Source organism: Gymnodraco acuticeps, unplaced genomic scaffold (genome assembly GCF_902827175.1).
Source record: "Gymnodraco acuticeps unplaced genomic scaffold, fGymAcu1.1, whole genome shotgun sequence".
Lineage (NCBI taxonomy): Eukaryota > Metazoa > Chordata > Actinopteri > Perciformes > Bathydraconidae > Gymnodraco > Gymnodraco acuticeps.
Window position 1 is genome coordinate 322,204 of NW_022990152.1, and position 27,440 is coordinate 349,643.

Here is a 27,440-nt window from a genome sequence, read left to right on the forward strand (position 1 = left end):
TCACACACACACACACACACACACACACACACACACACACACACACACACACACACACACACACACACACACACACACACACACACACACAATAAAGTGACAATAAACGATGTAGCTCTGGCATGCAGGCTTTACCTACAGATCACACGTCTTGCTACCAACATGGTTATATAATCCGTGCATCAGTGAGTGAGTGAGTGTGTGTGTGTGTGGTTGTGTAGTTGTGTTTGTGTGTGTGGTGTGTGTGTGTGTGGTGTAATAAGGTGACAAAGACAGAGGACAAGACCAGAGTTAGAGCAGAGACAAACACAGTGAACCCACTGTTTTTATAAAGGTCTGGGTCACTAGTTCACCAGCTGCTGTTCTGGTTAGTTAGTGGTCTCTAGATCACACATTAAGTTTACTGAACTCCTGTCCAAACATGTTTTAACACATGCAGCCGGTGATGAGTGAGTTCCTTCACCTACCCAGACTCTGCTTGGTTTGGTCGATGAGTTTCTTGAGGCGAGGAACCTCCAGGAAACTGAGGCGCTGTGTGATGGAGTAGAGCAGCAGGAAGCCGTCGGCCCAGCGGAGCGACGCCTCCAGAGAGGCTGCACAGTTGTCCTGCAGGAGCATCACCTTATTAAAACACCACTTTGTATACGTTATGGTCATATCAAGTCACCTTGCATCTCATTTGTCACATCACGTCATGTGAATCATAGTAATTCCATCATCAAATATAGATTTAATGGTGCAAACAATTGAAAAAGTTTGACATTTTGGAAAATACGCTTTTGTGTGCCATTTTTATCGTAGTTTGATAGTTAACTAAGCTTATAGTTTAAATCACAACATACATCTGGGACACACCTCTAAAGACAACTACTTGCCACAAGTTTTACATATATTCTTCTGGCATTTATGATCAAGAGACTTAATTTACTCATAATTTAACATCAATTTGAGTCAAAAACAAAGCAGAAATGTTGACAATATATTTGTTAAGATCGAGGAAAACAGGTTAATGGAGTTATATATCTCAAAGTTTCATCAGGACTCAGTTTTGAATACAATTTTCTGTTGTACTGGCAGCCCAGAATGACTCCAGATGCTATAAAACACACATAATTCAATCAAATGTAGTCATTCATTTTTCTTGCCAGGAACATAGTATGAAACTATCAAGGTTGTTTTCTTGGTATCTTAGATCTAATTACCCGTAATAAAAACATTTAGAAACGTGTTTAAAGTTGACTCAATGACAGTAGCGAAGTTACAACAATTACCTTACAAGCTAAATCCAAAATCTCCAGATCAACAGCTTCCTGGTCCACCACCCGACTGCACCTGTAGGTCACCTCTGTGGAAACACACACATATTGTATTATTTGAATCCCGTGAGCCTGGTCCAATTACTTCTCCTATGTCAACAATGATTACAGTCGCACATATTTACCTTTTTTATGGTCGTACTCTCCAATGAAGCGCTTGGTAATGAGTCGAACACACAGAGCTGCAGACACAAAGAGACACTGATCTGCAGCATGTTCCTGTTGTTCCTTCAGAGGAGAATGATCCTCTTAGTAACGCTACCTGCCTTCTTTAAACAAAGGCAGAAGTGCTTTCTCTGTGTTTGGGTGGAAGGAGTCTGGAGCGTTTGTTTGACGTCTTTGTCTGCAGCGTGAGAGCTCTGAGTTTCCCTTTGGCAGGACACGCTAAAAAGTTATTTAGGCTCCTTCAAGCTGTTGTTGGAGACTTACTTGGCTTTAAAGTAATGTTTTGAGCCTGAAATTATGGCTTTTCTGAAACATCCGATACACTTTTATGAAAATAATCTGCTGTAAGTGTCCTGTAGCAGTTATCACACACATACATACATTTTAACATGGCAATGTGTGTTCTGGTGTATGTGTAAGGTGCTTTTAATGTGGCTCTGTCCAGAAATCCATACATTTTAGGTTGAAATCAGTAACCAAATATCTTTAATAAGTTGTCCTATTGAGATGAATCCTTTAAAATGTATCTTAAGTCTACTCGCTATCTCATTTGATTTTAAAGGCTTAAACAGCATTGTCCGGGTCCATTTTTAGAGCTTGTGAGGAGAGGTCAGCGTTAGACCTTTGTGAGGTTTCCATATTTAGAAAAACCCTTTAAACCGTGACCGAAATGTAACCCTAAACTTAACCTCTTTTACGCGCCTAAACTGTGGAAAACATGTGACCTAAGCTACTGTTACTCATCCAAAGACTCTTCCTGTGTTTGTTTACCTGTTTTTCCAGAGTTTTGAGATCCAAGAATGAGGAGTTTAACTGGAACCATCGTCCTGTTGGGTCAAATATTAGTCCTCTGTCGCTGCATGAAAACACTGAAGAGGAGAACAGAGGTGTCAAATGTAAAGCCTCACCACAAAACCTTAAAACATGTAACCTCGTAAAAAGAAGCGTAAGGGTTACGAACATACTGACCTTTAAGTAGAAATAAATTCCAGATATGGAGAGGAGTAAAATAAGGAACTCACTGTCTTCAGACACTGAGCAGACTGGAATGAAGAGACGGGACTGTCTTCTCTCTTTTCCGTGTGTGTGTGTGGTTATAGGAGCTCTCTCTCTTTTAGGGAACAGTATATGACAAGAGCCATTTGTCTGGAGGAGCTGTGTCTAACTCCAGACCCCTGTAAGCACTTCTGATTTATTTAAGACACTTAAACTCTTATGGGACTTGCAATCATTCCACAAAGGTTGGACGGAAATCCAGAGCTGAAGATAAAATCTGAACAGTTTATATCACCCCCCAAAATCTATTGTTTTCCTACCATCTCTACTATGGTTTTTGAAACCAGTTACTTGGTGCATGCCATGACAAAACTAGGGAGAGTGTCTGTAGCTCATGCCTTTTAAGTATTTTGATAAAGTTGAAGACACCTACAAAGGAGTTTCAATGACAGCCATAACAAAAAAAAACATTAAAATATTTCTTGTTCATCATTAGAATAACAGACACATGCCTAGAAAAACTCAAATCAACAACTTCAACTACAAGCGTTAGCAAATACATCTAAAAGTACAACTTAAATCTCAACGTTCCTGCTTTTTTTCTAATTAATTTCTTAGCTTTTAACGTCCTTTCTTGCTGTGACCCTGAGCTAACCTCTGGATTTGGCAAAACTGCTTTTTATTCAGGCCTCCCGAGTGTCCTCAGATCTAGAAGCGGCCAGATTAGAGCATATTTTACGAGAGAATATTTGGCTAACGCTTCCTGGAAAGTCAAAAAGAAATGGAGACTACTTGAATCATTGAGGTAATGCAGTTCAATAGGTTTTCTCTTGAAGGGGCAGAAGTTAGGAAAACATTAGTAAAATAGGTTATGTTAAGAAATGCAAGAAATAGAAACCACCCAAACTGGATTAACGACATTTGTAAGATTTTATTCATATTTAATACGTTCTCTTAATACGCTTTATTCAACAAAGCTTGCTCACGGGAGTGGAAAGGATCTAAGAGTATAGTACAAGCATCAAGGACAACTTTAAATTATGACGCGACACCGAGTTGGTTCAGAGATGTGTGTGTGTGTGTGTTTCAGAGTAGAGTTTATTGTTGTACTGTTCAGCAGACTGACGGCTCGTCGACTGATCCTTCTGTCACGGCTTTCACACATTTAGCCATCGTCTGGGACGCCCTGCTGATAGAGTCTGAACACAGAGAAACATAAGAGGATTATTGGACATTTTACATGTTTTAATGTTTCCTGTTTATCCCCTATTTTAAAAACACTCACCTGTCATGTAGAAGTCCTTTGCTGAGAGCTGAGGTGGAACCAGAGGAGAAGCGATGAGCTCCTGGTTCACAGCCTGCAGAACAACGATAAAGAGATCATTTCTTATTCTTTCTTTGGCATTATACTCTACAGGTGTGTGTGTGTGTGTGTGTGTGTGTGTGTGTGTGTGTGTGTGTGTGTGTGTGTGTGTGTGTGTGTGTGTGTGTGTACCTGGGCGAGTTCATTAGCCTGTTTGAAGTAGTTTGCCTCCTCGACGTCGTCATAACGGACCAGGTTGGGAGAGACCTCGGCGAGTCTGGAGCGGACCTCCTCCACAGAGTCGTAGGGCAGCGCCACACCGGCCAGCTGCACATACACATGTTCATTACATTTGTGGTCAATTTAAATATGAATATTATGTTTGAAATGCTTTATTTTGGTCACTTTGCACTTTTACAACTACAATTCTGTTGTAAAAAACATTAAATAAACATTTTCTGTGTGAAAGTGACAAAACAAAGCACATTTGTAATGACAGAAAAGTTGTAATAGCTTAAGCATAACAATTATAAAAACATTACACAACACCATAAGTATTGCCATGTGATAAGAGCATGTGACTGAAGTGATGCTGATGTTGAAACTAGGTGATGGAAATTAGTTTACAAGGAAGACGGATGCAAAGAGATGGGTTTTGAGTTTGCCTTTAAAGGAGTCAACGGAAATAGCTTATTACATCTACCATGTTCACCAATGAGTGACTTGGTGCTCACCTCAGACACGGCTCTGATGATCTTCCAGTCCTCTCTCGCCATCCCCGGCGCGCTGACGGCCAGCCGGGTGTGCTGGCTCCGCCCCTCAGTGTTCACATACGTGGCATTTTTCTCCGTGTACGCAGCGCCGGGGAGGACGATGTCTGCCATCGGTGCTCCTACGTCACCATGATGACCTGGAGGGGTTTAAAATCTTTAATATACTTTCTCTCTCATGGTTACCACTGGATATTTAAGTGTGTGTGTGTGTGTGTGTGTGTGTGTGTGTGTGTGTGTGTGTGTGTGTGTGTGTGTGTGTGTGTGTGTGTACCCTGGTAGATGATGAGGCTGTCTTTGGGCAGGTCGGCTCTGGTGATGCAGCCGGCGTCGGCTCCCAGCAGGAACAGCACTTTGGGAGGATTCGCTCTGATGGCGTCAACCCCCGCCTTGTAGCCGAGGTCCAACGCTGCCACCTGAGAGGCAACTCTGCGCACACACACACACACAAAATATGAGCAAGAAGCAACGATGAAACGTAGGAAATCTAAGTAACTTTACGTGCAAAAGAATCTCAAGAAATTACACTTTTGTTCTAGTTATTCTCCTTTGAAATTAGGCCAAAATAGTTGTGAATAACTACATTTAAATTGGCATGAGAAGGTAATTGATTCGTGTTGACAGCTTCAAATGAGTCCACTCTAATGAGGATTGTGGAGTTGTACCTGTGCAGGACGTTGAGGACTTTCCACCCCTCCTCCACTCCACTGCTGGTTCTTGCGTTCTGAGCGATGGAGGAGACGACGCTCAAAATAGCGGCTCCGTCTTCCCTCTGCAGAGCGCTGCTGCCCACGACCACGACCGGACGCTTAGCAGCAGAGAGGACCTGGAGACAAGAGGCGAGAAATCAAGTAAAAGATGCCAAAGAAATTCACCTGAGTGCCCCCAGAAAAACAAACCAGTTCATAAATCAGCCCCACAGTCAGATTGAGGTACCTCGCAGAAGGGGTGTGTGCCGTTAGCCAGCTCCTTCAGGACTGAAGTCTCCTCTCCCAGATGATCGTATGTGAAGCTCAGATCAACATTGTGACCGACCATGGCGACACGCAGCTCATTATGGAGCCAACTGAGAAAGAAAGGCAGGGAAAGGGAATTTATATTGATTACATTACATTGATTTTATACAGAAGGAATAACATATATGTTTGCTGCATTGAAGCTGTTTCAATGAGGAGAAATGAACTGGTAATTTCATAGAGGGATGTGTGAGTGTACCTCTTGCGGATGCGGGCGTTGAACAGCGGGGCTTCGTAGCGAGGGTTGGTTCCTACGAGCAGCAGCAGGTCACACTCCTCGATGCCGGCGATACGAGAATTCAGCAGGTAGTTAGAGCGAAGGTCAGTGCTGCAGAGGGAGGAAGAAGTGTTAAATATCGACTTCAAAACGGACTCTCCAGGCCTTAATATGTCTTATTTAAGGACCCAATAAAGCACACTGTGAGATGTGGATTAGGGTTAATTACTGTGACAAACAATACTGAGATCTTTTATAAAGAGAACTAGGCTTTACAGAAGTTCAAATTCAAGCCGTTTCTATTACGTCGAATTATAAACGCAGCCTTACCCGGCCCCAGACATCGGGAAGACTTCCTCAGTGCAGAGGTTCTCCGAGTCCAGTCTGTTGAGCAGGTCTTTGAGAGAGACCAGAGTTTCAGCGTCAGCCATCCCTCCTGCGATCGCTGCTACCTCATTGCCCTGCACGCTCTGAAGCTACACACACACACACACACACATTTAAACAAACAGACTCCAAGAGATGCATGAATAACAAGGCATGAAATGACATGTCTCCTATATAAAAGACACAAACAAACACTTACTGCTCCAGCAACACGAGTGAGAGCGTCCTCCCAGGTGGTCGGGGTCAGCTGACCTGCATCGTCCTTCACCATTGGCTGGGTCAACCTCTGCCTCTTCAGACCATCATATGCAAACCTGAAGACACATATTTGGGGTTAGTTTGTTATGCTAAGTCCAGCTACATCTGACTTTTTAATGGATTAAGTCAAACCTGATGTTTCTGCCGACATCACGTCGGTCATAAACATGCTAATGGTTTTGGCGTGGGTCTGTATTTTACCTGGTCTTGTCAGAGATCCATTCTTCGTTGATGTCTTCGTTCAGCCTGGGCATCACCCTCATCACCTCCCCGCCTCTTGTGCTCACCAGGATGTTACTGCCAACAGCATCCAGCACGTCGATTGACTCCGTTTTCCTGCAAAAGGCAGCAAAAAAAGTTGAATAAAACAATATGGCAGAATCAGACACAAAGACTAGCACACTGACTAACTAACCAAAACGCCTTCAAATTGAAGGATTCGCCTCTTGTTTTTTGTGTGACTATTGTATCAAATCGTGTCCTACCTGGTCTCCCAGGGTCGAGAGGTGAAAGCGTAGGGTTTGGAGGTGAGCGCTCCGACAGGACAGATATCGATGACGTTGCCTGAAAGCTCGGACATGAACATCTTCTCCACGTACGTCCCGATCTGCAGGTTGTTTCCTCTTCCTGTTGTTCCCAGGTCTTCAACACCTGCGATCTCGCTGGCAAAGCTACACAGGGATGCATGAACGTGCCGTTAGAGGATCTCTTGTATTAAACTTACTGTTTGATATAAATACGGATGCTTATATTGCCCGTACCGGACGCAGCGTGTGCACTGGATGCAGCGGGTCATGATGGTTTTGATGAGCGGCCCGATGTTCTTGTCCTCCACCGCTCGCTTCCCTTCTGTGAAACGACTGCGGTCTGAACCAAACTGCATGGACTGATCCTGAGAGCACAGCAGGCAGGAGTGTTAACATAGGAGAAATCATGAAATGGTTTGACGTGGGAGAAGTGAAGTGGTTATAAGCGTACCTGTAAGTCACACTCTCCTCCTTGATCACAAATAGGACAATCCAGTGGGTGGTTTGCCAAGAGGAACTCCATCACTCCCTCTCTGATGAGACACACACACACACATTTATAAGGCCAGTTTCAATAGCGGCTGAACTTAGGTGAAATGTAAAAGAAAGTTGTGTTAGAATTAGGGCTGTCAATCGATTAAAATATTTAAATCGCGATTAATCACATGATTGTCCATAGTTAATCGCAAATTTTAGATCTGTTCTAAATGTACCTTAGAGGAATATTTTTCAAGTTTTTAATACTCTTATCAACATATGAGTGGACAAATATGCTTTATGCTAATGTTTATTATCATTTGAACAATGACAAATATCCTCATGAATATTAAACACAACAACCTCTGAACATTACAAATATGTGTGTGTGTGTGTGTGTGTGTGTGTGTGTGTGTGTGTGTGTGTGTGTGTGTGTGTGTGTGTGTGTGTGTGTGTGTGTGTGTGTGTGATGGATCGTTGGAGCTATGTTCAACTCAAGGCATATGCTCGAACGGGAGCTGCCTGGACGCTGCAATCATGTTGCGCACTATCCGTGCTGAGTGTGCTGACTTTTCGTACAATGTCCCACTGTCTGGCTTCCTGCATAAAGTCAAGTGCTCGGCGCAGTTGTCGGCGAAATGTCGCTCCTCTGTTTTCATTTAAACAGCTCCTTATATCCGTTAGCCCAGCTAGCTAGCACCAGATGCTAACAACAACAATACACGTAAGGTCTCTCTCTCGCGCCACACATACACACACCCTCCCGGTCCTCCCGATGGCCAGTCGGTGCCTGCCGGTGAGCGTGGAAGTGTGGTCTGCAGCAAGCGGGCAGCAGGAGCGGGGCTGTCAGCATCAGCTTGTAGATGGTATTTTAAACTCGATGCGCTCTAAAACTACGGGGCGGCCGAGGACAAACAATACACATGCGTTAATCGCGTTAAAATAATTAGTGGCGTTATTTATTTTTTTGCGTTAACGCATTATTAACGCGTTAACTTGACAGCCCTAGTTAGAATACATTTGAATATGTGATTTTTTGTACCTGGCTTTGCGTGTCTTTTCTGAGTTGGTGAGGATGTTCCAGCCCTTCATGACGGGCATAGCACAGGCTGCTACCGGCTGAGAAGCAGACACACATGTCAATTAGAAATTAGACACACTTAAATGCACTTTGAGCCTAGTGGTGAATATATCACTCTGCTTCCTGACCAATCAGAGGCTCTTAGGTTACCTTTACAACTCTCTCGATCTCCACCAGACACATACGACAGTTTCCCGCCACTGAGAGACGCTCATGGTAACAGAACCTGGGGATCTGGATTCCTGCTTTCTCACAGGCCTGATGGGGAAAAGGAAACAAGATTAAGTGAGAGAAGAACATATGAAACATCGGTTGTGGTTTCAGTAAATTCATCGGATGTTTCCTACCTGCAGCACTGTTGTTCCAGTCTCCACCTCCAGGGATTTCCCGTCAACAAACACTTCCACCATGTTGCTGGCAGCACGCACTGGAACTAATCCAGACAAACAAAATGAATCCACATTTATTTTATTTTATCTGAAGCACGAGACAGGTTATAAAATGGAAGTAGCTTGAAATATTAAAAGGAAACTATTCATGCGATGCTTATGAAAATCGTATACACTACGGACAGTTATCTGATACACAGAAACATAGCAAGTTGAAAACAATTAAATGAATATAAATAAGTCTTACCAGTGTTGAGTGCCATGCTGCTCTTGGCAGCTGAGGCGAGAGCCCGCCCAACAGATGGCAGTCGCAACATGACTGAGAGGAAAGCAAAAAGTTCATATATGAGCTAATCTTATACATTATTTCTGTTGATCAACTAATTTTGACTCTTTGTTCCAGCTCTACCCACAAGAAATAGAGCCGTGAAGCTGTCATTGTATTTGTACTGCACATAATATGCAGTGCTCCAATTTGCCTTTGAGATGAAATGTCTTGGATCCATAATGTGTGAACAAATCAATCAGAGTTATGCAAAAATAGGTAGCTCACTTATTCTATCATGGCTAATAATTATGGCAACAACTTTGCAATGCTCAGATTTTATGCAAGTCATAGCTGCAGGTCTAATTTATATTATTATGTTCATTTTTTAAAAGTTGTATTGATTCTATTATTAAGCCCAAAGCTTGATATAAGATGCTTGTATTAATTCAGATTGAGTAGGAATTAAATAAATGACCTTGCTCCCTTTTTCAAACATGTATATAGGTAACTTTCACTGGACTGGTTTAACAAATATATCAAAGTATAACTCAGTGGCAGTGTTAGCCTATTAGCTGTCACTGTCAACAACAATGATGCTGTTACTCAACCAGCTAGGTACTCGTTTCAAGGAGGTTATGCACAGTGCGGAAACATACTGACAAAACTAAATGTTAATGCATGTGTTATACAGGTTTTAAGTGATGTCAAGAGGATACAAGCTAATAGGTAGCTTGGACCTTCCTAAGGACTCATTGCTTGCAGGCTAGCTGTTAGCTAAGAGCACTCAAGGACACGGGCATTGCAATGTTGTAAGAGGGTTAAAAGGGATAATGAGGTCAAATACAGACATTTACACTCGCTTCGCAAATTAATAACAAACGCATTTAAACATTAGTAAGTGTATAAAGTGTTTTAGTTTCTTACCTTTCGCTATTTGGCCTTCTTGACCAGAACAGCGGTTATCAGAGTTTTTAACACCAGTCGAAAGCTATGGCGTTGGGGAGCGGAAGTAGAATGTTGTCCTATTTCCGTTTCAAATGAAGTTAACATTGTGCTTAAAATGTTTGTTCACACATAAATCATAACGTTTTCAAAGGACACAAAATTGTATTTAATTTGTATAATAGTGCGTATGAATGTGATCATCTTTAATTATTGATTGTATTTGATCAACAATAATTTTACTTGAAATCTTTCCTAGTCTTATTTAATCACTATTTTCTTAATATTTCTTTCTTTCTTTCTATTTAAATGTGTTATTATTTTTAATTAAATTACATCGCAGGCAGGCTTACATCACTGCATGAAATCCTGATGTCCACCCTTTACTACATTTCCCATGATGCACCGCCTGATACCGGAAGTTTCTACGTGTTCATCTTCGCGACAGTTCAGGAAGCAAACAGCTACAGAAAACGAGCAGAGTTGGAGCTTTTTCATCAAAAACAGGTGAATAATATTCAGAGTAAATACGTTAGTTGTTTAGCTTATAACAAATAGTCACTGCTTCGTTTTCCCCAAGTTTTTTACAAATAAACCTGACTAGGCCTTCTCTTTTCATTAAACTAGTTAGCATCAAGCTAACAGTGATACCTGTGTTGTTAGCGTCAACTAACAACAACATTATATTATACCAATGCTTGCTAGGGGTACAAATGTCCTAGTTTAGGTGTTTCATTTAATAACATATAATTAAATAAGCATCTTTGTGTTTTTCTTACATAGTTTATCACATTAGCATCCTCTGTTTCTCTGTTGTCATTCTTTTTTAGTGACTTTGCATTGATATTATGTTATAGGACACATGTAATAGATGTATAGAGTATATCATATAAATGTGAACTACAGGAATGTGTATCTGTATGGCTTACCAACTATAAATACAGCAACTATGTCACTGTTAAGATTGGATTAAAATATAGATATTATGTGCAATATAATGTTTTTAACATCATTATTACTTAAATAATCATGCGCTACTGTGTTTAAATGCATTTTACCTTGGAACAATCTTGATCATATATCATTCATAATATGCTTAATTGAGTATACACATTCTCAAAACATGTCCTTCTCCACCATAAGCACGTGTATAGCAAATCAACCTATCTTCTATATCTTCCCTGCTTATATTTACTTTTCATTTGATATTTAGCAGGATGTTGCCGACCACTTCGCCGCACAGCAACGCCGCCCTCGACTCAAGAGACACTGCACGTCACACGGCGGGATTCAAACGCTACAAGTACCTGCGGCGACTGCTCCATTTCAAGCAGATGGACTTTCAGTTTGCCATTTGGCAGATGCTTTACTTGTTTACGTCGCCACAGAGAGTCTACCGCAACTTCCACTACAGGAAACAGACCAAGGACCAGTGGGCGAGGGACGACCCGGCCTTCCTGGTCCTGCTCGGCATCTGGCTATGTGGTAAGTTTATACTCGATTGTAGATGTTAGGAAAATATCACTCGTCCCCGGCTTGAGCTTCAATCTCAGGATCCATGTATTTCTCATCACATACAGAGCATCAGCTAGTTCCTGAACAGTGTCCTTCACATGCTCATATCCAAGAGAGGGAGTTACACAGTCACAAGATGGAGGAATAGAAAGCAGTATTCAATGTTTACTTCAGATTAGCTCCACGTCAGAAATGAGCATGCTTGATGTCTCTCTCCATAGAGGTTGAATCATCATGTTAATCACATAGCTATCACATGCCTCAAACAGTCCTGATGCTCTTCTAGGTAATCACACATCCTGTCATGTTCACAGCTACAGTTGGGATAGCTTTGTTATCATGTTACTCTCATGTTGGAAGAGGACATTCACTATTTTCCCAACAGTAGACAAGATGTTGTAACTTTACTACGATGGCTGAACACTCCTTTTATTCCTCCACAGTGTCAACGATAGGCTTTGGTCTGGTGCTGGACATGGGAGTGGTGGAGACCCTGAAGCTGCTGCTGTGGGTGGTGTTAGTCGACTGTATAGGAGTCGGTCTTTTCATATCAACCCTCATGTGGTGAGTATATAAGATGGAAGTAAAGAGTAGCATACTTTTGTGTAACTGCCTGTACAGATGGACCCTCTCCTGAATCTGAAACATCGTTTTGTTCCCCCCAGGTTTATCACCAACAAGTACCTCCTGAAGCAGCCAGGCAGAAACTTTGATGTGGAGTGGGGCTACGCATTCGATGTTCACCTCAATGCTTTCTTTCCTCTTCTCATCATCCTGCATTTCCTGCAGCTGTTCTTCATAAACCGTGAGTAGATAGTGACCCTTTGTGTGTTATAGCAGTGTGTTGGAAATACCTTCATCAAATGAAAGGCTTTTTAAATGTTTTTGTGTGCAATTAAAGGTGCATTGTATGTGTTGAATGAAGATTAAGGACACTATTCTGATTAGTTTGTATTTTTTACATTTGGTATTGTTAAATACCACATCAGCAATTCATATTATTGCTATTCTAGAATAACACCTGCCACCTTTTTCACCACACTTACTCTTTGTCCTGTGTGTTTCAGATCTCGTGGTAATAAACAGTGACTGGTTCATAGGATACTTTGTGGGGAACACAACGTGGCTGATTGCCATCGGCTATTATCTCTACATCTCATTCTTGGGATACAACGGTAAGTCATAATTGTTGGGGAATCATTCGCCCTGCATGTCCTCCTTCGCCCTCTGACGCAGCTGACCAACCTTGAGCAGCCGTTATCTCCCATAAGGAGGGGCTGCCCTAGCAAGTTGTTGTTGCTACCAGTTTGTGACCGGGCAGCTCTCGGTCAGAGATAGTCATAGTTGTGGGACACCTGGAACACATCCTTCTCGGGGTGCAGATGACCCCGAGCCGTAAGAGACAACAAATGTGATTCAGTGTCCTCAGCTGTTTAGTCTCTCTATTGAAGAATGTTGATTATTACGCTCTGAACTAGTTCAAACCTGGAGCTACAGGAGGGCTCTTCAGAATTGATTGTGGCATCTCATCCGTGTGGTCAGATCGTGGCCCGTGACATGTCTTGTGAATTCTCCGGCCGAAGCTCCAAATAAACCGTCAGTGTTTGCCATCAAAGCTCCAGCTCTCCTCGTGTCTCTCCTGACTCCAATTGCTTCAGAAGTTTCCCCCACAATAATCACACACACAGAGAAAGATCATTCTCAACATTGTCTCTATTAAAGTACCAACTTTGCAGTAAAAGACGCCACCTCCGTTGAACACAATTTCTGGCTTAGGGTTAGTCCTAAACAGTTGTTTCAGTTATCTTCCAAGCCAAAATAAGATACTTTTAATGTTGTTTTTCTTATTTGATAGTAATTGGTCGTTTCAGAATCCACCAGTGTAATTGATAGTCATAATAATTACAAAACGGCAGTGTGCCTATGTTTCCTGGGAACAGGAAGTTGTCTTAGGACACAAAACAGAGAGGTACCATAAATGCGGTTGTGGTTATATCTGGGAAGGGACGGCCCTTGCTTTTTATTATTTTATTTGATTGTCTGGAGTGTTTATGTCCATGTAGGGTCAACGAAAACACTGGTTGCTCTAAAGGAGTAGGAACGTATTGTACATTTCACTGTGACTTTATAGGTGTCAATGTGCTGATGTTTTTATACTCGGTTATCCCCACAGCCCTTCCCTTCCTGAAGAACACGGTGGCGCTGCTGTACCCCTTCGCTCTGCTCGTCATCGTCTACATCCTCTCCTTGTCTCTGGGCTGGAACTTCACACAGGGCCTCTGCTGGTTCTACAAGTACAGGGTGCAGTAGGGGCCTTTTGTCTCTGAGGCGGGACACACAAACCAATGAATCTCCAGCTTCTTCCAGTCTGTGGGAAGGACTCGAGTCTAAGGACGAGCTACTCCACTCTCTGTTGATTTTCTGTCTGGCTCTGGTGTGGATTCGGAGCTCTGAGGATGTGTTTGGACTAGTTACAGAAAACAGGACGACGGATGAGATGCAGCTTTTATTGTTGTTTCTTTTTGTATGATTTGTAAATATTTCTGGCAGGTTGTAATATATACACAGATGATTGTTTCTGACGAGCGTTGTTTTTTTTCTTTAAAATAATCCTGCTTGTTGAAGAGAAAGTAGAGGGACATGGGATGGACACCTTTCTTCCTTTCTCTGAATGAAGTGTACATTCCTGAGCACTTACAATAAAAGGTTTTATTAATTTGGTTTTACTTTCTCTGGAAATAAATGAATCCTATTCCAAACAAATGTGTAATGCTCAAACCTCCCACCAGGGTGTGTTTTACAAGTGTGTGTTTCTTGGAAATTAATAGCAGGCAAAGGATTATATACTAAAGTCTGAAACATGCTGTAGTTTTCAAATGAAATCAAATACCAGGAACGTACAAATCAAGTCATCATCTCGTATTTAATATTTTTGTGGAACATAATGGTTATAAAAGGCAACAGATACATTGTTTTACTAATTATACTGCCAGGAATAATATGATGTTTTCTGTTACAAAATGTTTGGCAGGTAAGCTGCATTGTTTTCTCCTGCAATGTTTCACAAAGGTTTGGAATAATGAAGGGTTTGACTTTAATACGATGAGGCTATAATGTGAGTTGTCTCAGATACTATTTCAGTGAATTCATCAGCAGTCGTTGGAACTTCTCCTGGTCGACTTTCTTCATGATGAAGACCTTGTGCTTCTTCTTCAGCAGGTCCATGTAGTCCAGCACCATCATGCCTCGGGTGTGAGTCCCCTCTAGCTCCACCGTGACCGCAACCTGCAGGAGGAAGATACAAAAACATATGTAATACAGAAATGCCCGCCCCTTCTGCTGAAAATAGATAAATCAAAGAGGAGAACAGTATTTTAAAACCTCGTCACTCTCCGTCAGCAGGGTGTCGTCGATGGCTGCAGCCATGGCGTAGCAGTCACAGGTGTTGAAGCCCGGGCCTGACACCAGCTCCTTCTGGTACCGCTCAGTCTGCACCATCTGCAGGGACAGGTAGTATTTATATCTATTAAACAAGGACTATGACAGATTTAACCACAAGCTAATTTCCATCTTCAGTCCCACAACAGTGGTAAACGGTACATTTAATCAAGTACAACTTTGGCATACTTCTTCCTAACTTGAGTATTTCTATGTCCTTCTACTTTATACGTCTACTCTACTACTATTCAGAGGCAGGTTATCTCTCTCAGTGTATTGAACAAGAGGAGGCTGTCATACCTTCCTGGTGTGGGCGTAGATCTCCTCCATGAATCGAGCCTTGTCTGTGTCCTGTGCCAGCCAAGTGTCGCAGAAAGACTGAGGGAGACAAAAAGACACAAAGTAAGTCAGCAGTTTAACTTCAACAACACTGAAATAAGTCCATAATGTTGTTGTTTGATTAAATAAACGAATACATATATAGTGCCTCACCCAGGGCAGGCTGTTCCTGCAGCTGAACTCCCAGGTGGCGATGTAGGTGGGGCAGGTGTAGCGGTCCAACACGATGTAGGCCGCCTCGGAGTCAGCCACGAAGTTAAACTCTCCACACACTGTAGTGTTACCTCTGGCTGCACATACACACACACACACACACACACACACACACACACACACACACACACACACACACACACACACATTGAGTTAAACAAGAGCAGTTGATGTACACACACACACACACAAAACACACACACAAAACACATTACCTCCACTAACATTTAAACAGTTAAACAAGAGCAGTTGATGTACACACACACACACACACACCATGTATACATCACTTCAGGGGACATTACGTTGACTTGCATGCATTTCCTGGAGACTTATCCTAACCTTAACCATAACCAACACATGCCTAACCCTAATCCTAACCAAGTCTTCACCCTAAAATTAATGATTCCCCTCATGGGGACCTCCAATTTGTCCCCATAAGGGAGGCGAGTCCCCACACGTGACTGTGTAAACAGATTTAGGTCCCCACAAGTATAGTAATGCTAGGCCACACACACACACACACACACGCACGCGTCTTACATTCAGTGTTTCCTCCCATGATGTAGAGCGCCTTCAGTTTTTGGGTGAAGTTTGGGTTCAGTGACACCGCTACAGCCAGGTTAGTGAGGGGCGCCGTGGCAACCAGAGTCACCTGCATAGTGGTATAAGGAAGAGGACAATAGTAAACACAGAAACGCTTTTAAACTCATTGATAATCTACTATCTGCGGCACTCTATGGTACATGAACTTCTTCCTAAATATAATAATAATTTATGAATCCCATTATATGGCAAATATCTTGTTATTTTAGTATTTATTTAACTAAAAATGAACAATAGCCTACATTCAAGGTGGGAAAATAAAAATAATTGCCTGCTATTTTTGACAATTGGTTAAAATACAATGTATGTAATGAAGTAGAAAGCATCAAATAATGGTTAAATTATACATTATCTCACCCATTTTCTATTTTTTTACTTTAATTTCAGGTAAAGCATGAGCGCAGTTTCATTATGTGTTATGTGCAATAATAACCTTAACTCCTAATACCACATAGTTTAAGGTTTACCCTCCACCCACCTCTCCAGGATGCTCGTTGACCATCTTGATGATGGCCTGCGCCGCTCTCTTCTTCTGCAGCAGCTCCAGGCCCGGAGCGTTTGGATCCGGGACGTCCCCCAGCCCGTCCTTTCCGTGGAAATCTCCAGCGTGAAGTGTGCGAGCCAGCAGGGGCTCCGCACACCCCCGGTACACTGGGATCTGTGGGAAATAACAGCTAAAGAAAATATGCTTCTAATATAACATTATCATTATATATACACACAACTGTTCATACCAGGCGGTCTAAACCAAGTTAAAAAAGAACATAAGTATGGAATATATAAAAAAGAAAAAGGAACACTATCAAAAGGTGATGAAATATATATGTATATATATATAACAACTTTGCCTTCTTTGTTTTTTTATGTTTTGTCGTGCCATGTTGCTTGCTCTTAGTAGAAGTGTCAACAACTTTGTTTGGGTCAGTCCATCTGTTCTCCATGAATACAAATGTAATATCTCTGTACTATCTGATCACCTTTAAAGTTATTTTCCCCCAGTCTTTCTTCTTATATAATGTTCCACATCTCACCGAAACTTGTAAACTGCTCAACATACAGTGACAAAACACACTTCCAAACGTTTCTGATCCTAATTCAAATAAAATACAAACAATTTTCTACAATTCTCCTATGTTTTCCCTGCATTATTATTATTATTATTATTTAATTATTACTAAGAAAGAAGCTTCATGACGAAAAAGTTACAAATGGTATGCAACTCTTTGTAAAGTCAATACTTCTATATTTTACTTCTATTAAATACACGACAGTTTTAGGTCCTCATAATAAACCTTACGTCCAGCCTGTTGCAGGTTTTTAACACCCTCAGTGTGTTCTTGCAGGAGTTCTCCAGGGGGGTGTTTCCATGGCTGCAGGTGATCCCCAAAACCTCCACGTTTGGGTCCGCGAGCGCCATCATGATAGCCTGAGCATCGTCCACACCTGTGTCCACGTCGATGATGATCTTGTTCTTCATTTTACCTGCGAGAAAAGGCATGACGGTGTGTGTTCAGAAGGGGTTTGTGCTGTCCGCCATGTTTTTGGAAAGGGTGGGTCCACACCTAAATCTAAACACTCCTGAGTCAATTCGGGTATTTGCACATTTTTAGTAAAAGCTAATCTATTTTACATTAACTAATCAACTAACTGGGTGAGAAAGCATGCAGTTTAGCGGCACAGAAAGCAAAACAACCAACTTACCAGTCAGGCAAAGTGTCTTCAAACTGAGTGAATCGCCTTTCTGCTCCCCCCTGCTTTTTGTACTGCTTCAAAACTTAGGATAACGCAACAGAACTTTTTTTTAGTTGGACTTGCATTACAATATTTAGTCCCCTCCTCCTAGTACACAATTGCTTTATCATGCATTAATGAGGATCATATTTGACTTGATGTTCTCTTGTTGCACACACTGCAATTGTATTTGTTGCTCTTTGGATCCAAAACTATGCAAACTATGAGTTAAATGGCATGTCTAGCAAGCTTTAATTGCGTCTCTGCAGTCGCATGCTTGTGGACACAGACGTGTGATATGCTTATGTGAGACAGACAGGAACTTTAAGTGTGTGTGGTTGAAAAAATGACCGCTATATTCCTATTATCTTTTATTTTGATGAACCACATTCATGCCTTCAGCTTGTTTTTGTATATTTCTACTTCAGTGCGTTCATGAACATCTGCTTTAACTTCTCCTGTCAACACATTCTATGGCATTAGAGGAGATATTAAATAGTGCTTGGATGAAAACCCTCTGAGTGTTCATCCAAGGAGTACAGCGAGTACGAAAAATATATTTAAACCATATGTGAGTAAATGAAACCTCATGGAGACTTGGTTTTCAGAGCATCAATACAATGTGCATCTCCTTAGAACAAAAATAAATAATACTTTGGGAGGAAATGTGCTTGTCTTTAATTGTGTGTATTTATAACATATTGTATTGCTAATTGAATATGTGTTGTGCTACATAGGTCATGTCAGGTCGTGTGAAAGATTATTTGGCATGGAAGGCCATCAAAATGTTAATTTTGCTCAGCAATGCAATTCAATCCCACCTCCAATCAGACACCAGACCATATTCACTTTATTTAAATCAAAACTCAAAATCTGGTTAGTGAGGAATCAGCTCTGCCAACACTGACCCAATCTTCTGCTCCTTACAACCCACTGCCTGTGTTTTAACATGTTCTTTTGTTTTGTTTTAATGTTCTGCATTTTAAATTGTTTTATTTAAGTATCCCAGTAATGTCTGTTGCATGTTTTAAATGTATTGTATTTACTTGTTTAAAATGAAATGTGTTTTAGGTTGACTTTTAAAATCTGTCCAGGGACTACAGATGAAAATTAGCCTCTTGGCTAACTCTGGCACGTTTACAGGAATGTTCATTAATGTGCACTGTCCCTGTTAAATAAATGAATAAATAAATAAAATAAAGAAAGCCCAAGCCCTTTTTCATTGTAAAAGTCACGTTTATTCATTCTGATGCACCCAATTGATGTGTTTCATTTCTACTTCATTGAGTTCATGAACATCTGCTGTAACTTCTCCTTGTCGACTTCCTTCATGATGAAGACCTTGTGCTTCTTGTTCAGCTGGCCCATGTAGTCCAGCACCATCATGCCTCGGGAGAAGTTCCCCTCCAGCTCCACTGTCACTGCAACCTGATGGAAAAACACAAGAAAAGGTTGGAAAATGATTTGATTTGGGGTATTTAAAAGACCGTTAAGCAGGGGGTTCCCACCTCTTCACTCTTTGTTATGAGAGTATCATTGATGGCGGCGGCCAAAGCGTAGGTGTCACAGGAGTTGAAGCCTTTTCCTTCTGTGATCTCCTTTTGGTAGTCTACAGACCGAGCTTTCTGCAGAGAAACACATCATGACGCACATTAAGGCATGTAGTGACCATACAGCTGACACTAGAGGGCCACCAAACAACATGTATGAGTTAAACAGCCTTTTGTGCTTTTTAGGGTTCTCATTTTTCCTGTAGTGGGTTATATAGGTTTTTGTGCATTTAAATGGTCTGCAAGTTTTCTTCCAGAGAGAGTCTCACTCCCACCTTTGATCATTAAAGCATGTAAACATGTCACAGTAGAGGCACAAGATACAAATATGTATGTATATGTATATGTAATATGTATATAACCTGAAAATGAGCATAATATTTCCTGTTTAAGCCATGATCCGTTACAGAAATGTGCAGGTCTCATTTTACAGTGATAGTCAGAGGGAGTGCATTCTGCCTAGGGCTCCAAAAGGTATTATCCCAGCCCTGATCAAATATTTGGAATGTCCAACATATAGATTCTGCAGAACATTTTAATTACAAGGACATTTTATAGTGAGGTGTGGTGCCCAATTACCCACCTGAGAACAACTTGTGCAAACATACATGGGCATGGTGTTTAAAGCAGCCGTTTCCTGCAGCGTATTGTCAATGTCATCGCAAATGTGATCATGATATTTCAAAGTGTGATTTGTTTCTGCACAGTCCTTACTTTGTTGGAAAGGCACGAGATAGTCTTCAGAAAGTTGGCTTTGGGTGTGTTTATGGCCAGTAGCTCATCACACCAGGACTGAGGGAGGAAGACAGACAGCGTTATCATCTGTGTGTCAGCATGAAGTCTTTCAAACGACTATGAATTTAAAATCTGTGTGTGCTGCCTCACCCAGGACAGGCTGTTCCTGCAGGTGAACTCCCAGGTGGCGATGTAGGTGGGGCAGGTGTAGCGGTCCAACACGATGTAGGCCGCCTCGGGGTCAGCCACGAAGTTAAACTCTCCACACACTGTAGTGTTACCTCTGGCTGCACACACACACGCACGCACACACACACACACACACACACACACACACACACACACACACACACACACACACACACACACACACACACACACACACACACACACACACACACACACACACACATGCACATCATAACTTTGATTGCAGAGGAGGAAGATATTTAACAGTCATTTTGAAAGTAACAACATACATTCAGTGTTTCCTCCCATGATGTAGAGCGCCTTCAGTTTCTTAGGGATTTTGGGGTTCAGTTGCACGGCGACGGCCAGGTTAGTGAGGGGCGCCGTGGCAACCAGAGTCACCTGTCGACAGCAAACACACACATTTAGACTTGTATGATCTTTTTTGGGCAAAATGGGAAAAATGGGTGAGGTATAAAACACCACAAACATTACTACTTTTCTATTTTCTCATACATTGTTATTTATTATACTTTTAACTAATGTAATCTGGTGATAATCTTAGTCACACCCCTCTGCTACTCTCAGATCCATGAAGCCTCACCTCTCCGGGGTTTTCGTTGATTATCTTGATCATGGCCTTCACGGCGTTCCTCTTGTGCAGCAGCTCCAGCCCCGGGGCGCTGGGGTCCGGGACGTCCCCCAGCCCGTCCTTCCCGTGGTAATCTCCAGCGTGCTGTTTACGGGCCAGCAGGGGCTTATCACAGCCGGCATACACTGGGATCTGTGGAGCGGGATGTGTAAAGCATGCATACTTTTAGTTTTACTCCAACCAACAGCTGCTCAAACCCTCTTAAACTGTGCAATACAGACAATATTCTAAAACCTGCACAATTATTATTCTGTGCAATACTCATATGACTCAGGATTATTACTGTTTTATTTATGCACATTCACATCACATTTTCTCAGCATTAAGATCTTTTTTTGTACAAATAGGCCAATATTGAACATACACAACCCAACCTAATTTCCCCACCCATCCCATAGAGCTATTCTAATTTTGAGACCATCATACCTTCCATGGACATGGACTAACACCCCTGATGTTACATTCAAACTCACATCCAGCCTGCCTGCTGCCTGCAGGACACGCAGCGTGTTTTTGAGGACGTTGTCCAGGGGGGTGTTGCCATGGCAGCAGGTGATCCCCAAAACCTCCACGTCGGGGGAGGCCAGGGCCATCATGATGGCGTGAGCATCGTCCACCCCGGTGTCCACATCGAGGATCAGCTTCTTCTTCATCCTGCGTTCGACAACAAGGGGAGGAACATCAGCCAAAGCTGAGTTCCACAAAGGGTTTTCCCGATGGCTCACAGGAAGTAATATGATCCCTCTAAGCCTCACAATGATTACATGAGATGGAAAAGTTTAAATATGTGTTTTGCACAGAGATATAACATCCAAAACACATGATATTACTTTAAGACAACTAGCAACTCAAGCAAAGGATCAGCTGTAAACGATTCTGCAACATGAGAATGTAAAATGAGAAAAGGGATGAGAAGGATTTTTTATTGAACGCTCGATCGTCTTCATGCAATGTAAGTGAAAACTGGAGATTTGTACAGTTTACCCTCCCAGTGCATGTGTATACACACACTTTTAAATGACTGTGGTTGTGATATTGCAGTAAAATGTAAAACCCTCACCTGGCAGGCAGATGTTGACGGTGTTTGCTGGTGTTGTAGGTCGGAGAGGCGGCTGCAGATAGACTTCCCCTGACGAGTCTCCTTTTTAAAGAGCAGAGACGCAAAGGGGTGGTGCAAATGAGGTGAACGGAGCCTGAGGCGTGTTCCTGCAGAACCAAAGGACAGGTTGGGTTTCATTTAGATATTTTTGCTCATTTTCAAAGAGCTTAAATTAACTATCAGTGGTGCTTTTTATTTGAGAAGACTTAAAATACATGTATTTTAGATATTTTAAGACACTGATTGGTAACAGAAAGAGGGGACATTTACATAGTTACAGCAGAAAAAAGAGCCACAGACAGCTTCATGTTATGTTACATGCATTAAAGTACTAAGTTATGATATAATAAAAAATATAATAAAAAATAAAAAAAGTTACATAATTTTCAAAATACACATCCTGTAACAGTTCTTAGGATTTAGCAGCCAGGTGTATATTACACAGTTATTAACAGCATATATATATTGCACGTAGTTGGTTGGTATTTAACAGCAAGGGGTGTTATAGTCTGTCTGTGTGTGTGTGTGTGTGTGTGTGTGTGTGTGTGTGTGTGTGTGTGTGTGTGTGTGTGTGTGTGTGTGTGTGGCATTCCCATGATAAAACTGAATGGGTGGAGTTTTTCTAGATATGACGAAGAAGACATTTAATCTCTCCAGTGCACCAACGCTCTTCCAGTACCGGGGTTTCTCGGGCTTAACACGTTAATTGTGACTAAACAGACCAGAAACATGCACTAAATTATATAAGCCTTCCGTGCAATTTAATTTATTATTTATTTATGTACATATTCCCTATCATGTCTATTTAAGTCCCATTTCTTGTTTTCATATTGTCTTGTTGTTGCATGTTGGCACCTTGAGTTCATTGTAATTTCGTTGTACCTGTACAATGACAAATTAAAGATCTATCTAAAGATATTACTTATGTAATGCTGTGGACATGTCACGCTGTGATGCCCCTGTGGGTTCATCAGTGGAGAGGGTGTGGCTGTCCTGTCTTGGCTGCATTGATTGCAGTGATTGCATTAACTCAGGGCACCTGGGTCTGGTGCTCTGCAGCTATTTTAAAGCCTCTCTGCTCCTGTCTGCTCTCGCGCTGTTTTCCTGCAGGCACCCGGCTCTGATGAGTATAACCAATGTGTTGAATTGACCAGTGTTGTGCAAATAAACACCTTTACCTACCCGTTGACATGTTGTGTCTCCTTTTTGTTGTGGCCTTTTGAGCCAGGTCGCAACAAATGGGGGCTCGTCCAACGGGTTATTTATTTAAAAAGTTTGTGTAGTGCTCATTGAGCAGCTGATTCATTGTTGTGGTCCAGCTGTGTGCTGGCTCTGCGCTGCTATTTGGGGGACACATCATGTCTTTTGGGTTTCAGGATGCTTTAGTGTTTGACATGGCATCAGGTTTTGTGTGCCAATCAGAAGGTAAGATATTGCTGTTTGTTACGCTTTTGTAAAAGAGATTTTCCCCGCTAGGCTTAAGTGGCGTTTCCCCTTGGGTTCCGTCTGTTTGTTTTTTTCATAGTGTTGTGGCGACGTGGTTGGTGTCAGCTGTTTTCGGACAGCTGTCTCGGGGGCACATCCGCGTGATTTCTTGGTGTTACCTGCGTGCAGGTCGCTCCATAAATCCGCCGGGTTCCAGTGCGTAATTACCCGCCGCAAGCCACATGAAGACTAGGTGAGATTAGGAAGATTTTGGTAAGGCAGTTAGGGGGGAATTCTCTGTTGGGTTTTGTCTTTTCGCCCAGGCGTGTTGACAGTTGAGTACTTTGCTTTCTGATTGGGTATAGGCAATATATTATGGCTTCTTTGTCAGCGTTTGTGGATGCGCCCTCAGTATCTTTCTTGGATGGTTGCCAGAAGGCGCAGTTGATCGAAATAGCAGAGCATTATGAAATTGCTGTTGTAGGGAGCAAGCGGAAACATGACATTAAAGCTGTCATCGTGTCATCTTTGTTTGAGCGGGGAGTGTTACAGAAGAGTGAGTCTGGTGTGGCAGGGGTCGGGCCAGTAGTGGTTCAGACAGCTGGTTTGACATTCGAACAGCAAAAGGAGCTTTTGGCCATGCAGTTTAATCAGGAGAGATTGCAGTTGGAGTTGAAATTGGAGCAGGAGAGATTGCAGTTGGAGTTGAAATTGGAGCAGGAGAGATTGCAGTTGGAGTTGAAGTTGGAGAAGTTGGAGATGAGGGGTCAGCAGCAGTAGGTAGAGAAGCGTTTAGAGGTGAAGGTGCTGGAGGTGCAAAAGATGAAATGTGAGGTGGAACATGCTAGATTACGGCTGATGGGAGAGGGCAAGTTTTCTCCAGGGGAGGATGGTGGTGCTAGGTTAGCATCAGGCAGTGGCGATATAATTTCTTACTTGCGATTAGTGCCAAAGTTCAATGAGCGTGACCCGGACATTTTTTTCACTCTATTTGAACACATAGCAGAGGCAAGAAACTGGTCAGATTCGGACAGAGTGCTGTTACTTCAGTGTGTACTCACTGGGCGAGCACAGGAAGCCTATTCAGCTATTTGTGGCGAAAATACTTTGGACTATGATAGAGTAAAATCAGCGGTGTTGAAATCTTACGAACTGGTTCCTGAAGCGTATCGTCAAAGGTTCAGAAGTGGGGTCAAGGGAGATAAGCAGACACATGTGGAGTTTATCCGTGATTTAACTTCTCATTTTCAGCGGTGGTGCGCGGTAGCAAAGGTTGCAAGTTTTGACGGTCTTTGTGAGCTCATTGTCTTGGAACAATTTAAAAACATTCTCCCTCAGCGTGTGGCCACGTATGTGAATGAACAGAAACCTCCCACCGCATTTAGAGCTGCTGAATTAGCGGACGATTTTGTGTTGACACATAAGGGCAGTTTTGCGGAGAAATATTCTTGGGGTGATTGGAAACGTGGAGAAGACAATGGAGATGCCCGTGCAAAGTTTTCACCAGGCTCCTCCCGTAGATTTGCAGGTACAGGGCGACCCGAGGGGGCCAAAGTGGACCAATGTCACTATTGCAAAGGTGGGGGTCATTGGAAGGAGCAGTGTCCATTGCTGGAAACGAAGGGGAAGCCTCGTTTGTCACCACATGCTCCAGCCATGTGTTGTTCTGCCGTGGTGGATAAAAAACCGTTGGGTGTAGGCTCGGGCATGGTGCCTGATAAGAAGCCGGTTTGTGCCGACCTGGATGCGGGTTCTGGTTTTGAGCCGTTCATCACTGAAGCGGTAGTATCAGTAGTCGGTAGTGACAAATATGTGCCGATTAAGGTGTTGCGTGATACAGCGGCTAGATACTCATTCATTGTTGAGTCAGTGTTGCCTTTTTCGTCAGAGACAGAAACGGGGGATTTTGTGCTGATGAGGGGCATGGAGATGGGCTTGATCCCTGTGCCACGGCATACAATAGTGCTGGATTGCGAACTGGTGCGGGGAGTTGTGTCTATCGGTGTGCGTCCCGCGTTACCACTTGATGGGATACATATGATTTTGGGAAACGATCTCGCTGGTAGTGCTGTGTGGGCTGGTGTGCCACCGCCTGTGGTGGTTTCCAGGCCGGTGGCATCTGGGGAGCCAGATGAGAGTGGTTTGCAGTTTCCAAGTGTGTTTCCAGTTTGTGCGGTGACACGGGCACAGAGCCGTAAAATGTCTGCTGACCCACATGTTTCGGAGTGTAGAAAAAGTAATGTGGTACATGTGGTCTCACTGCCTGATCTCCCTTCGTCGGTGTCAAAGGAGGACTGGGTCAGGAGTCAGAGGGACGATTCATCTCTTTCTGCTCTGTGGACTGAAGTGTTGCCGGCAGAGAAGGTCAGAGACATAGCCCAGGGTTACTTTGTTCAGGGGGACTTGCTGGTGCGTAAGTGGGTGCCCTGTGTTGGTGATGCTGTGGGGGAGGCAATTTTTCAGGTGGTGGTGCCGAGTAGCTTTCGTGATGTGATATTGCAAACTGCGCATGATAGTGGGGGACATTTGGGGATAAAAAAAACCTATGACCGTGTCCTACGCTATTTTTTCTGGCCTCGGTTAAAGCGCGATGTTGCAAGTTATATTAAAGCATGCCACATATGTCAGTTCACTGGTAAACCAAGTCAGGTGGTGAAGCCTGCACCCCTCAGTCCCATTCCAGCCCTTGGTCAACCTTTTGAGCATTTGATCATAGATTGTGTGGGGCCGTTGCCTCCATCTAAGTCCGGTTGTGCGTACATGCTTACTATAATGTGCCAGACAAGGTATCCTGCAGCGTTTCCCTTGCGCTCCATTTCAGTGAAGCCAGTAGTTAGGGCTTTAACCCAGTTCATCTCCACATTTGGGATCCCACGTGTGATTCAAAGCGACCAGGGTACCAACTTTACTTCCCATATGTTCAAACAGATTCTACAGCAGCTGGGGGTCAGGCATAACCGTGCGTCGGCTTACCATGCCCAAAGCCAGGGGGCGCTAGAGCGGTTTCATCAAACATTGAAGTCCATGCTGCGTGCTTATTGTATGGAAATGGGGAAGGACTGGGAGGAGGGACTTCCATGGCTCATGTTGGCGTCCAGGGAAGTCATTCAGGAAAGTACAGGGTTCAGCCCTAATGATTTGGTCTTTGGGCATAAGGTGCGTGGGGTGTTATCTGTTCTCCAGGATGGTTTGGTTGAGGGTGAGCCACCTAAAAATTTAGTGGACTATATACAGGGCTTTCGTCATCGCCTGTATGTAGCGGTGGAAATGGCAAGGAAAAATTTAGCTGGTGCTCAGGCTAATATGAAGAGACTCTATGACCGTAAAGCCAAGTATCGTGAATTCAGCCCAGGGGATCAGGTGTTGGCTTTGATGCCACTGCAGGTTTCACCATTCAAAGCCAAGTTTGCCGGCCCGTACACTGTTGAGAGTAAAGTGTCAGATCAAAATTACCTGATTGCTACTTCAAATCGGAGGAAGTTGTCTCAACTGTGTCACGTCAACCTCCTGAAACCGTACTATGTTCGTGATACCGTTGGGGATAGCTTCATGGTTAAAAAGTTGGGTGTGGGCCCCATAATGATGGTTGATTCTGTGCTTTCAGATCAAGGGTTGGCTGAGGAGTGTGATGTTAAGGCACCAGATGAACCTGTTATGTCTGGTAGGCTGAGGAATTCGGAGTCGTTATGCCAATTGGATCGCTTGTTGAGTCACTTACCGGCAGCACAGAGAGATGAATTGGCGGCTTTAATCGGGAAGTTTGTGGTACTGTTCGGCGATACGCCATCGCGCACAACTCTCGTGGAGCATGATATCGACGTGGGGGACAGTCCTCC

At 42.9% G+C, this 27,440-nt stretch overlaps 5 protein-coding genes and 1 long non-coding RNA gene across 8 annotated transcripts; 2 read left to right on the plus strand and 4 right to left on the minus strand.

Annotated features, from left to right (window-relative positions):
* Positions 1-367: 367 nt before the first annotated feature.
* Positions 368-3,242, minus strand: zgc:110699 (uncharacterized protein LOC325371 homolog). Its single transcript, XM_034217325.1, has 5 exons — positions 2,451-3,242; positions 2,253-2,350; positions 1,442-1,498; positions 1,272-1,345; positions 368-606 (listed from the first exon to the last, which is right to left on the minus strand). The coding sequence occupies exons 2-5, from the start codon at positions 2,302-2,304 to the stop codon at positions 460-462; spliced, it is 330 nt and encodes a 109-aa protein (XP_034073216.1). The 5' UTR covers positions 2,305-2,350; positions 2,451-3,242; the 3' UTR covers positions 368-459.
* Positions 3,243-3,388: 146 nt separating this feature from the next.
* LOC117546912 (NADH-ubiquinone oxidoreductase 75 kDa subunit, mitochondrial-like) lies at positions 3,389-10,213 on the minus strand. The gene is made up of 19 exons (XM_034217324.1): positions 10,095-10,213; positions 9,150-9,221; positions 8,861-8,946; positions 8,664-8,771; positions 8,475-8,551; positions 7,407-7,488; positions 7,190-7,320; positions 6,914-7,099; positions 6,630-6,764; positions 6,370-6,484; positions 6,114-6,259; positions 5,766-5,894; positions 5,487-5,616; positions 5,216-5,376; positions 4,825-4,979; positions 4,515-4,690; positions 3,973-4,107; positions 3,763-3,835; positions 3,389-3,676 (listed from the first exon to the last, which is right to left on the minus strand). Exons 2-19 carry the CDS (start codon positions 9,217-9,219, stop codon positions 3,591-3,593), a joined length of 2,181 nt encoding a protein of 726 aa, XP_034073215.1. The 5' UTR covers positions 9,220-9,221; positions 10,095-10,213; the 3' UTR covers positions 3,389-3,590.
* Positions 10,214-10,525: 312 nt separating this feature from the next.
* Positions 10,526-14,386, plus strand: unc50 (unc-50 homolog (C. elegans)). Of its 2 annotated transcripts, none has more exons than XM_034217328.1 (6): positions 10,526-10,619; positions 11,326-11,597; positions 12,071-12,191; positions 12,293-12,432; positions 12,695-12,802; positions 13,801-14,386. In XM_034217328.1, the coding sequence occupies exons 2-6, from the start codon at positions 11,330-11,332 to the stop codon at positions 13,935-13,937; spliced, it is 774 nt and encodes a 257-aa protein (XP_034073219.1). In that variant the 5' UTR covers positions 10,526-10,619; positions 11,326-11,329; the 3' UTR covers positions 13,938-14,386. The 2 variants fall into 2 exon arrangements, with proteins under 2 accessions (XP_034073219.1, XP_034073220.1); XM_034217329.1 differs by having other exon boundaries at positions 10,550-10,619; positions 11,329-11,597.
* A 139-nt stretch (positions 14,387-14,525) lies between these two features.
* Positions 14,526-17,978, minus strand: LOC117546914 (inosine-uridine preferring nucleoside hydrolase-like). Of its 2 annotated transcripts, XM_034217327.1 has the most exons (8): positions 17,925-17,978; positions 17,521-17,705; positions 16,702-16,881; positions 16,161-16,272; positions 15,558-15,694; positions 15,366-15,443; positions 15,009-15,125; positions 14,526-14,912 (listed from the first exon to the last, which is right to left on the minus strand). In XM_034217327.1, the coding sequence occupies exons 2-8, from the start codon at positions 17,698-17,700 to the stop codon at positions 14,760-14,762; spliced, it is 957 nt and encodes a 318-aa protein (XP_034073218.1). In that variant the 5' UTR covers positions 17,701-17,705; positions 17,925-17,978; the 3' UTR covers positions 14,526-14,759. The 2 variants fall into 2 exon arrangements, with proteins under 2 accessions (XP_034073218.1, XP_034073217.1); XM_034217326.1 differs by lacking the exon at positions 17,925-17,978 and having other exon boundaries at positions 17,521-17,734.
* LOC117546916 lies at positions 14,883-19,015 on the plus strand. The gene is made up of 4 exons (XR_004569095.1): positions 14,883-15,137; positions 15,318-15,467; positions 16,710-17,032; positions 17,567-19,015. It is a non-coding gene; the product is annotated as an uncharacterized LOC117546916 (long non-coding RNA).
* A 154-nt stretch (positions 19,016-19,169) lies between these two features.
* LOC117546890 (inosine-uridine preferring nucleoside hydrolase-like) lies at positions 19,170-22,253 on the minus strand. Its single transcript, XM_034217273.1, has 8 exons — positions 22,141-22,253; positions 21,554-21,734; positions 21,033-21,212; positions 20,719-20,830; positions 20,390-20,526; positions 20,219-20,296; positions 19,463-19,579; positions 19,170-19,382 (listed from the first exon to the last, which is right to left on the minus strand). The coding sequence occupies exons 2-8, from the start codon at positions 21,731-21,733 to the stop codon at positions 19,230-19,232; spliced, it is 957 nt and encodes a 318-aa protein (XP_034073164.1). The 5' UTR covers position 21,734; positions 22,141-22,253; the 3' UTR covers positions 19,170-19,229.
* Between the last annotated feature and the right edge of the window lie 5,187 nt (positions 22,254-27,440).